The sequence below is a fragment of the Gossypium hirsutum genome, chromosome A11, assembly GCF_007990345.1.
Source record: "Gossypium hirsutum isolate 1008001.06 chromosome A11, Gossypium_hirsutum_v2.1, whole genome shotgun sequence".
In the NCBI taxonomy this organism is placed as follows: domain Eukaryota; kingdom Viridiplantae; phylum Streptophyta; class Magnoliopsida; order Malvales; family Malvaceae; genus Gossypium; species Gossypium hirsutum.
In genome coordinates, this window is record NC_053434.1 from 23074898 (window position 1) to 23086561 (window position 11664).

An 11664-nucleotide genomic window follows, 5' to 3' on the forward strand; every position below is an offset into this window, starting at 1 on the left:
ACATGAGCACATAAATAAGACATGTCCATATTTAGTGGCTATTTTACCTAAATGACCCAAAAAAATAAATAATTTTAAAAGTGACCCAGGTTAAAAAACAACCACTCAAATGACCTAAAATAAATAGTAAAATGGGGTTGGAGAGACTTAATGGTTGGCACCACCCAAAAAATCGGACACAATCATTGCATTATGTTTTTTGAAAAAATTAAATTAAATCTGGTTGGCCATTATTGTCCCAGCACCCCAATTTTTTTTTAAAAATCTTGTACTGGGGTGTCGACTATCAGTGTCCCAACACCTAATTTTTTTTTCAAATACGGTACAAGGGTGCCGGCCATTAGTATCCCAACACCCTAAAAAAATTTCAATTTCCGAAAAAGCTGATGTTGGACATCTACTCCCCCTAACCCAATTTTTTTTCATCTGATAAAGTGGGTGCCGACCATCAGTGTGCCAACACCCAAAAAAAATATTTTTTATGTAAAAAATTGGTGCAGGCCACTTAAGTCCCCCAACCCATTTTTTTTTCAAATACTGGTATAAAAATATACCAATATGCTACGGTTTGAAAAAAAAACATGGGTGCCGACCATCTAGTGTCCAGCACCCCAAAAAATAATTTTTTAATCCCTGATACAATCATTAGGCATTTAATGTTCATTTTAAGTCATTTGAGTGATTTTTTTGAACTTGGGTCATTTTTATAATTATTTATTTTTTTGGGTCATTTGGATAAAATAGCCTAATGCCATAAATATTTATAAATAATTATATTACAAAACTTTTATAACAAGTAATTATTTTATAACAAACTTTTTGACAATAATTTTAGAAAAAATTTTAGTTATAACTTTATAAAATATACAAATTATTTTTATAATATAATTCTTAGGATTTATAATATAAGATATTTTTTGTCATAACCATCCATACCTTATAATATAATTTTATAACTTGTATACATAAAATTGGATTTGAGTGTAATTACATGTGTTATTACTTCAATTCTCATCTCCCTAAGAATTGGAATTTGTAATTATAATGGTTACCCAAATATGTCATTCTTATGTAGTTACATATATTTATATCTAAATCCAATTACTAGACAATTTCCTAAATATTACTAAGTATTAAAACATTACTAGAATAAATTCAACACAAATTACAATAGAATAAAAATATGAAATATATCTGGGTAAAGCCTATAAATGTTAAATCTAAAAAAATGATTACCCACATAATAAAAACTCGAATTTAAATGCTAAAATACTCTAAATAAACTCAATTTTACCAGTACAAATAATACAAAAATAATATAAATAACTTTATTTTTACAAGATTCTCTCAAAGAATCATGGGAGTAAGAGGGTAAAAGGGTCAGAGTGTAGCGACAGGTAATTGAAACCCAAAGATGATAATATTAAAGAATATTAAAAAAAATGTGGTCCGTCAAATATTAGACGTTAAAGGACATCGCAGGCTGTAAAGTTAAGAATGAGAAGTATTGTGAGTCATATCCTAATAGATGCTGACTCTGCTTTCACATGCAATACCTTATTCACATTACAACAACAATATATATTTATGAATTTTGATTCCTAATATGCCCATTTTTTAAGTTATCTTTCCTTATTCCTATTTTTAAATATCATTTTTGATACAATAATATTTTCTTTTTAATATTATATGTTATTTTTTCATATCATATCATCATTTCTCTTCCTTATATTACCTCTATATTTGTGTCTAAATAATTTGTGAGTACTGTAAATTTTGGGGAAAAAAAATATTTTTATTTTAATTTGTATGATATTTTCATATTTTAATACTAGTATAATGTATATTCTAAGTGCATGTATGTTAGTAGCATCGAATATATGATCTTTTCCATTCCATAAAGTACTTACCAAATATATACATATATTTACGTTTTAAATGACTTTGGTACAAAATATAAAACATACGTACCATCTTAACTATCATTATTATACAAAAATAAAATAAACATAATCTTTTTTCACTTTGCATTACCACGTCAGAAATATTTAGTTTAAAATTTATTATATAATGATAATACAAATTAAGTTATTACCTTCCTAAGTATTCTAACTACTGGAATAGTTGACAAAGTCAATGTTGTTATCCAATCAAAATATTCAAACGTTTTTGGGCAGCTTAATTTCATAGATGTCAACATGTCAAGTTGTCCCCAACAATAAACAAACTTATCTCTTTGGCTACTCCAATAAAAATTAATTAATTTTTAATAAAAATTAAAATAAATTTATTTCGCTTTAATATTATTTGACTATTAAACACATCAGTGAATCATGAATTACGAAATTTTTATTGACTGTAATCTTATCCTTGTAATGACTTAAGCCTAAATCTATAACTTCCATATTGATATTTACAGCTTTGGAAATTACCAAACGTGTAAAAATATTGAGATTCACGTGTATTTTTGCCTATATATTCCAAACTTAGTAGATACATTTTCTCCCGTAATAATAATCCTTTTTTTTCTCGCTAGACAAAAGCCAAAATCTCTCATTGTCTTGTCTCTCCCTTCTATGGCAACAAGAGTTCTCTCATCATCACCGAAGCTCCTCAACAACCTCCGCTCCTTCATCAAGCCTCTCAACTCCGCCTCTGCTGCGGCCGCCTCACCCCTCAATTTCGACGAAAAACCTGAGCTTTCCACCGTCGAGAAACAGCACCCAATTGCAACAACTCGTCATCAACCAACCACAAACCTTGACCTTGATGATCACCAGAAGCTTTTCGCTTCGGTTCCGACGTTGAAGCTTTTACGTTCTTCGGTCAATCTCGGCTTGGCTGCCAACGAGACGTTCGTCGATTTCGGGATGTGGGTTATGAATTCCCGGCTTATGGAAACGCCTCTGCTACGTGACATCATATTGAAAACAGTCAAACACACCTTCTTCGAACATTTCTGCGCCGGTGAAACAACGACGGAGGCCGGCGAGTGCGTGAGGAAAATCCAGGAGGCTGGTCTGCGAGGGATGCTTGTTTACGCCGTCGAACACACCAGCGATAACGCCGGATGTGACCGGAATTTGGAGGGCTTTTTACAGAGTGTCGAATTCGCCAAGTCACTTCCACCTTCATCTGTAAGTGATCTTCCATTACCCATTTATTTTTCCCGAGTTTAAGACGATGAATTCATTAATTCTTTTCCCCAGAAAAAAAAATACAGAAACTTGAAATCAACGGTCAAGTTTATAACCAAGTTTTGAGCTATTCAAATGGAGATTTCTCTCCCAACACGTAAACCTCAAAAATTCCAAATTAAGATATATAGCTTCATTCCCCCCCCCCTTTTAAAAGTAAAACCATTTTAGTGTGTATGTTCTTAAGGGAAAAGGACGTTTCAAGTAACAGACTTGAGATTTAGTCTAAATTAATTGTTTTAAAAATATATTTAATAATTTTTAGTTAAATCTATAAAAGGAAAAGAAAAAAATCTAGCGAGTTAGGTTTATAGTTGTATCCTCACGTGAGCTTAACTAAATTAAAAATGCATTAAAGATTAGAAGAAGGTCGTTAATATAAAATTTCAGCATATATACAATGGGGTCCAGGTAGCTGGCTCCGCCGTGTCCTTCACAATGCAAAATCATATCTTTAGCCTTTTTTAAAGTTAAAATATTTGGGTATTCATTGTACTATTATTTAATAAATTATTAATTTTATTTATATATAAAACAAAGGGTTAAAAAAACTCGATTTTGTAGGAAGATAAGTAAATACAGTTTGGAGTGTAATAGGGAAAAGTGCAATAAGAAAAGGAGAAAAAGTGAACGGTGGGAGATTTGACAGCTGCTACCTTATTAATATGTTTGATAGCAGCAAAAGTGAGAAAAACAATAAACAACTTGTCTGAAGATAGGTACAATTTGTGTTATTTAATAAGGGAGATTCCAACAATTAAGGAAAGGGGGGAAGTGCCTGCCACTGAATCTGTAAGAATCCAAGTTGTGGTAGGTCAACACTTAAGATTTGACCAAACATTTTTATTAGGCAACGTCCTTGTCATCCATGAACTTTCCAGCTTGATTCCAGTTTTACAAAAGAAAAAAAACTGTGTTGGAGAAATATTATTCACAAATTTCAACAGCCGCCATTTTTATTGAGTTTGAATGGTCTTTACATTAGTTTAATATTTTAATTGTCTTGGTTTATATAGGTAAGCTTTGTGATAGCGAAGATAACAGCAATATGTCCCATTAGTCTACTAAAGAGAATGAGTGATTTATTAAGGTGGCAATACAAAGACTCATCATTGAACCTTCCATGGAAACTCAACACATTGCCAATTTTCACCGACTCCAGTCCGTTGTACCATACACTCCAAAGACCCCAGCCATTAACCCCACAAGAAGAATCGGATCTTGAGTTGGCACACCAAAGACTGTTAAAACTTTGCCAAAAATGCACGCAGTACAACGTACCTTTAACCATTGATGCCGAAGACACGTCGATTCAACCCGCCATCGATTACTTCACGTACTCCTCGGCCATCATGTATAATAAAGATGATAACCCCATTGTCTACGGCACGATGCAAGCTTACTTGAAAGACGCGAGGGAGCGGCTGTTTAACACGGCGAGGACGGCGGAGAAGCTGGGGATTCCTATGGGGTTTAAGCTGGTGAGAGGCGCTTACATGTCGAGCGAAACCAAGTTGGCTTCTTCCTTAGGGTTCGATTCGCCGGTTCACAACACCATTCAAGACACCCATGCTTGTTTCAATGATTGTGCTTCGTTTATGATTGAGAAGATTGCTGATGGGTATGGCGGACTCATTCTAGCAACTCATAATCTTGAGTCAGGTACGATGTGGAAAACTTAAAAACAGAGTTGGACTCTAACTCGAATATCAAAACTGAAAACGCTGATTGAAACAGGGAAATTGGCAGCATCGAAAGCACGAAATTTAGGAATTGAGAAGGGGAATCAAAAGCTTGAATTTGCACAGTTATATGGAATGTCGGAAGCGCTGTCGTTTGGATTGAGAAACGCAGGGTTTCAAGTTAGCAAATACTTACCCTATGGACCAGTTGATATGGTAATGCCATACCTTTTAAGGAGAGCCGAAGAAAATAGAGGACTCTTATCAACTTCAAGCCTTGATAGAACTCTCATGGGGTAAATTATTAAGCTTTGGTTTTTTTTGGTACTCTGTATTTCAGACGTGGTTTTCCTTGTCCTATCGACACGTATAGATGCTGATCGGCTGGCGATGTAATTTTTGTGCAGGAAGGAGTTGAAGAGAAGATTAAAGAGCCTGCAATTTGCGAAGCCAGAGATGGCAGCTACAGCAGCAGGTAGCATGAAGATAGAAATAGGGACCCCATAAATGAGGTTTTGATTCATAGATGGTTTGGGATGGGCAATTTTTGCCAACAATGTAGAATTATGAAAAAAAAAAAATAACAATCATTGTAACGTTTGGGCATTTGTCCCATGTCAATTGTTATTTGCATTAGAAATTGATTTTTCTTTCTTTATTTTTTATCAAAACCTTTCCTCCGCAATAAATTTAATTTTTTATCAGATTTAATTTTTTTTACATAATACTTAATACTCATATCAATCAAAACTCGATCAGCACAATACACTTAATCCGAAGTCTCAATGTTTAATATTTATTAAAATATCAAAATATTTGATTTAATAATCGAGTCTTTTTTTAAAAATATTTATTTTTTATCAACAATCTCTTAATTTAGTGACAAAAATATTATAATATAAAAACAAAACTTTAAATTTAATCTCAAATAATTTTATTTTATTAATTTAATAATTCAAGTTACTCAAACTCAATTTCGTAATTATCAAATTAATTTTTTTTTAACCCAGAAGAACCGAGTATTCTAGAGTGGTCGGTAGGCTCAAAATCTAGTTAATAAAATATTGTTTTCAAAACTTATTCCAGTCTACAATCGAAAGTTACGTGGAAGATTAACACAAATTCCCTCCGCAAACAAGAGATAAGTAGATGATGGTACAATGATGTGGAAATCACACCCTCTCAACCATTTATTATTTTCAGTCAAAATCAATAAAAGCAAAGCAACCTTATTCTCGAAATTGGTGTAAAAACCAAGCCACACTCAATATTCAAAAACCTAACAAAAACTGTCTTTTTCTAATGCATGAAAATGAAAGCTTCAATACATTTACTATATTTTATTCAACATTGATTAGCATCTCGAGAGACCATATTTTATGATCGTCGAAAGATTGGAAAGCATCAAAATCACGGGTGGTAATTGGCGGTGTTACTTGATTGTGACTAGAAAGAGAGCAGCAATTTGTGAGTGGAGAATGACATTAGAGAGGAAACCACCCACCCACTAATGGGTAGGTTGAACTAAGAAGGCTGTTGAGTGTTGAAGATTCCATACATGCAGCCAACTTTTGTTGATTCAGATTCCTTGTTCTTTTCTTTTGTCAAAAATGAGATTTGCTGGAAAAGGGAGATGAATGTGGAATTGAGACGTACGTTTGGTGTATGAAAAGGAATCTATAATAGAATCCACAAAAACCACGTTATGGGATGGAAAATGTAAAATTCATTTGGATGCGTATCTGGGGCTGTGGTAGAAGAATCTCAACATGCACTCATGTTTGAAACAGAAGATTCGTGATCAGATAATTTAAGATCCAAACTAAAGGTCTTGCTCTTACTTAGGCTCAACAATTAGAATCTTTATGATACGTGACCAATGTTTGGATTAGTTTATTTAGGCTTAATTTAGATGGGCGGTGTGTTTACCTCTGATAAGGTTAAAGGGTGAGATTAGATCGATACTGTAGCGGTGAGATTAGAAATAATGGTGGAGTGTGTATTTGAATTCAAACGCAGCTGTAGCGGGGAGATAATAATAAAAAATGACTATTAAGGACATCAGATTAGAATTGATATATAATAGAAGTTTTTTAAATTATTTTACTTTTTTAAAATTATTAAAATATGTTAATTTATAAATTCGTTTAATAAAATATTATAATGTATCTTCCGATATTTTATTATAAATATTTTAATGAATTATATAATCAATTTAAATTATTTATTAGATAAAATGATAATTATTTTTAATTTTTATAGTTAAATATTCTTTTATAACAATGATAAATATTATTTTCACAAATAGTAATATTATACTTGGATTAAATTTTGAAATATCTAGACGGATGATTTTTAATTAAAAAAATATAGTAACATAGGACATAACAAGTTTCATTATTACTAGAAATTAGGTTATGACACAGTATTTTTACAAATATGAATTCATTAAACTAGTTGCAATAGTTTCCCTTAACGTCGCGATTTCAAGGTCACTTTCATTGTTAGAAGAACTCGATTTACCTCTATCAAAATGGCCTGAAGAGATTGGCATGTCGGGTATATTCTCAAATTCTCGAAAATCCTCATCATTTGACCAATCATGTCTTTGAATGTAACTATGCAAAACCATTGTTGCAATAACTATTAAAACTTGCTTGTTGAATGAATAACTTGGAATATCTTTTAATATTGGCCATTTTTTTTCCACACTCCAAATGTTCGTTCAATCACAGAGCGTAACGAAGAATGGGCATGATTAAAGATTTTTTTTTCCAGATACTTGTTGATTACCTCGACGAAAATCAAGTAAATGATATCGTTCCCCCTATATAGACCTAGAAAACCTGCCATTTGTGGATATCCTGAATCCACAAGATAATATTTTCCTACAAAAAAGTAAAACATAATATCAAGTTTAAAAATAAATTAAAAATTTTAATTTTTTTATGTAAAGGTTAATTAAAAAATTAAAGTTCAACCTGGTGGAGGGTGTGAAAACTTTAACTCTTGTTTTCTAAATGCTTGCAAAAAAATTCTACTATCATGTGCTATTCCTTCCCAACCAGGAAATGCAAAAATAAAACACATGTTGAAGTCACAAACAACCATAATATTTTGAGTTGGTTCACCTTTCCGTTTGATATAAGGTATTTGACAAGAAGGCGAAATGCATGCTTTTATGTGTGTTCCATCTATGTCCCCAATACAATCCTTTAAAATAAATACAAGTAATGAGATAAAACTTAGAAATAATTTATATTTTAAATATATAAAGATTGTGTAAATTTTACCTTAAAGTGAGGCCAATATCTTGTATCATGTCAAATATGGCTCGGTACTTCCTCGAATTGACCTTCAGTGGGTTTAATCGTGTCTATTCCCATTCGAGCAAATATATGTAACATATCAGTAAAAATTCGACTAACAGTTTCCCTAGATCATTGAAATCGCTCCGTTGCATTTGAATTTGATTCTCTATTTCCAAGAATGTACAATGATAATGCTAATTTCTCTATCGCTGATACTTTCCCATGCTATAAGCCATAATTTGTTTGCAAATCATGCAACAAGCTGTGAAATATATTTTTTGGCATCCTAAAACTATTCATGCAACGATCATCATGCCCATTTAATACTTCGTCCACCCACATTTGACCTGTATAATTTGAATCCATACGCGGTTGCATAGTGAATAAGTTTCATGATGTAACAATACACTGCTTAGCACATATTCTTCCTCTTCATGATAATTGTTGTTCTCAACTTGGGTAACAATTGTGGCTATTCTTCGTTGAGTTCTTCACTTAATTCGGGGGTATCATAATTCATATAAAAACTATTATACATATTATTAAATTCATCCATAACCTAAAAAAGTAATCAAATGAAAATAAATTAATATTTTGTGACGTTCTATACAACACAGAAACTTGAATAAAAGCATAGCATAAAAATACCAAACATAAAAAATATCATTCATTAGTTTTACATATAAAAAAAGTAGTATAGTTATATTACAATAATAATTCTAAGGAGCTTATGGTGGAGGTGGTTGATGGTATGGTTGGAAGGGAAATGAGGATGTTGCTACCAAGGATGAAAATGACGCAATTGGATTTTGTTCAGCATACTCACGTCGAAGCCACCAAACCCTAACATCTGGACCTAAGTTCAAAAAGACTTCTCGTTTCATCGGTATTTGGAACATTTTGATGAAAAAAATAGTACAGTTCATCTTTTTTTGGCATTTCATCTCCCAAAGCACGCAAAGCATCCATTGCATTTGAAATATTATATTGAGAGTGAGGAAAAATAATTTCATTCATTGACTTCCTTAGACTAGCCATACTGTCACACAATTTCTCAATATGAGTAGTTAACGTATTTCTTGATGATTTTCTACTTGAACTTGATTTTTTCCCTTTACCGTATACAACCCCAAGTGTTTGCTTTCTTTGATTAGGAGTTACTTGAGAAGGGTTTGATGGTACCTCATTAGGAGGAATACTTTCATTCTCATTACTATGTTCATCTGAATCACCAAATCCCTCATTAAGTGTATCATCTCCCACAGGAACCCCACTTGGAAGAACACCAGACGAAGGTGCCCATGCATTCTCTCCGGTGGCTACAATGCCACCAAACATTTGCCACATTAACTCATTCAATCGTGGTTCAATTCCTTTCTTCTTAAATCCTTTAAAATCAAGATTTTCCTACATAACATGTTAAATGTTATACTAAGATTTTTATAATTCTAAATTATTAAATTCAATAAACTGTATACATTAAAATAATGATAAATTTAACACTAACTTGTATTTTTTCAGCCCACCATTCTTCGGTAGCATCGATTGTCTTCTTAGATGGACACTATCCAATACCTGTAGATTCCTTAAGCAACTCCCTCCATAACCTCTATTCCTTTTTTAATGTATCCCATTTATTTTTCAATTGAGGTTTTTTATAGTTTTTTTGTGTTTTTGCTTGAAAAAGGGCAATGGCATTTTCCATCCTTTTGAGTTTAGATGAGTAGTCGGTCTATTATCAGCATTAACTTTATTCACGCAAAGTTCACAAAATATCAATGTCAGCTCATCATTCCAAATAGCTTTTGTTGCTAAGGTACTATCTCCCTCCACAAAATTTCGTGTCTTTACCATCTATTATTATTATTTTGATTTTAAATGTCAACCGACATAAAACCATAAATATATAATTAGATATAATAATATAGTTTCATAAAAAATAAGAATAATATATCACGAATGGATGAAAGCCATAAGATTAACACTAAAGAAAAAATTCTCAAAGATCCATGGTAAACAATAACGAGGATATAGAAAGGATAATTGATTAGGACTATCTTTTCAAAATGAATAAAGGTAATTTTAGAGACATTAAATTACCTCTTGCTTTTGGATGGATTTAAATAGCTGCTCTTGTCGCTTCAGACATTAAAATCAAAAAGGGGAAACATTAGGATAAATAAAGAAGAGACAAGAATCACTAACAGGTGTACCACGTAACAATAATAGAGAAGTTTAATATATATATACTATTTTTGGTGGTGCAGGGATTGGTGGCATCCAATCCTTAAGGGCGCACATGGGCCAAGGTAGTAAACCCAAGTTTTCAGGATACAACTGTGATTGAACAACCATAATAATAACTTCTTGTAAAAATTCAAACAAAGAAGCAGAGAAGGGAAGCAAAAAAAATGGGGTTTGGTTTGAAAGCTAAAAAGCTAAGGCTTTCTCCATATACTTATATCAGAATGAAAATAAAGCCACGCAAGGGCACACATGGGCCAATGTAGTAAACTCAAGTTTTCAGGATACAACTGTGATTGAACAACCGTAATAATAACTTATTGTAAAAATTTAAACAAAGAAGCAGAGAAGGGAAGCAAAAAAAATTGGGTTTGGTTTGAAAGCTAAAAAACTAAGACTTTCTCCATATATTTATATCAGAATGAAAATAAAGCCATGCCCATTATGAATGAGAAATCCGTGGATGGGTTATAAGTAAAACAAGAAAATCGACAAAAGCTTTAATATATATATATACTGTTTTTGATGAAGACGTGCTTAAGGAAGAGGGACAAGAAAAATGATTTGTCTCAACTTGCTGAAGAGAAGAATGAGATGGAATTTGATAAAAAAAATATAGAAATAGAGTTGCAGAAAACAATTGAAGAAGCTCGTTTACTTGAAGAGGTTTGCGACGCTAGAAAGTCACATGAAGAGGCATTCTCACAAGCAGAAAATAAAACTTCAGTGCTTGATGTCCAAGATAGCAAAGCTGCTTCAGAGATGGAAGTGGAGAAAATGAGAGAGGAAATTGCTATTCAGACCAGCAAACTCGCAGAGGCATATAACACTATAACAACACTTGAAAATGCACTTTCTCTGGCAGAGAAGACAAAAATATATACATTTCTAGTTTTGTTGTTTCACATATTTCTTTTGTTACAGAGGCTTCGTTCTATACTCAGATTATACCAATGTCAGAAAAAGAGGAAAGAACTAATTCGTTACCTGGACTCGACAGTTCCGACACGGGATACAGATCAGATCTGGAAAAAAACGATGGACACGGTGGTGGCTGATAACTGAAGAGAAAAAGAAAAAGAAATTACAGAGATGAAGGAGAAGAACCTGCACAAACACCCCATACAATGGTAAAATAAACGGTTGTTTTCTTCCCAAATTTAAAAACAAATAAACAAATAAGGTTGGGAAAGAAATTAGTTTAACTTTCAAGGATAAAATGGTAAAATA

The 11664-nt window shown here is 32.4% G+C and overlaps 2 protein-coding genes across 2 annotated transcripts; one reads left to right on the forward strand and one right to left on the reverse strand.

Moving 5' to 3' along the window:
• The first annotated feature begins 2507 nt into the window (after positions 1-2507).
• On the forward strand, positions 2508-5519 carry LOC107895437 (proline dehydrogenase 2, mitochondrial). The gene is made up of 4 exons (XM_016820720.2): positions 2508-3137; positions 4214-4859; positions 4935-5175; positions 5287-5519. The coding sequence occupies exons 1-4, from the start codon at positions 2577-2579 to the stop codon at positions 5384-5386; spliced, it is 1548 nt and encodes a 515-aa protein (XP_016676209.2). The 5' UTR covers positions 2508-2576; the 3' UTR covers positions 5387-5519.
• A 3514-nt stretch (positions 5520-9033) lies between these two features.
• LOC121209984 (uncharacterized) lies at positions 9034-9537 on the reverse strand. Its single transcript, XM_041082042.1, has one exon. It carries the CDS (start codon positions 9535-9537, stop codon positions 9034-9036), a length of 504 nt encoding a protein of 167 aa, XP_040937976.1.
• Between the last annotated feature and the right edge of the window lie 2127 nt (positions 9538-11664).

What these genes read in the sequence shown, in the direction of transcription:
- LOC107895437 (XM_016820720.2), top strand. Translation starts at nt 2,577, where the DNA reads ATGGCAACAAGAGTTCTCTCATCATCACCGAAGCTCCTCAACAACCTC. An exon ending in AGTCACTTCCACCTTCATCT is followed by an intron (nt 3,138 to 4,213) that starts GTAAGTGATCTT and finishes TGGTTTATATAG; the next exon opens with GTAAGCTTTGTGATAGCGAA. An exon ending in CTTGATAGAACTCTCATGGG is followed by an intron (nt 5,176 to 5,286) that starts GTAAATTATTAA and finishes ATTTTTGTGCAG; the next exon opens with GAAGGAGTTGAAGAGAAGAT.
- LOC121209984 (XM_041082042.1), bottom strand. Translation starts at nt 9,537, where the DNA reads ATGTGGCAAATGTTTGGTGGCATTGTAGCCACCGGAGAGAATGCATGG.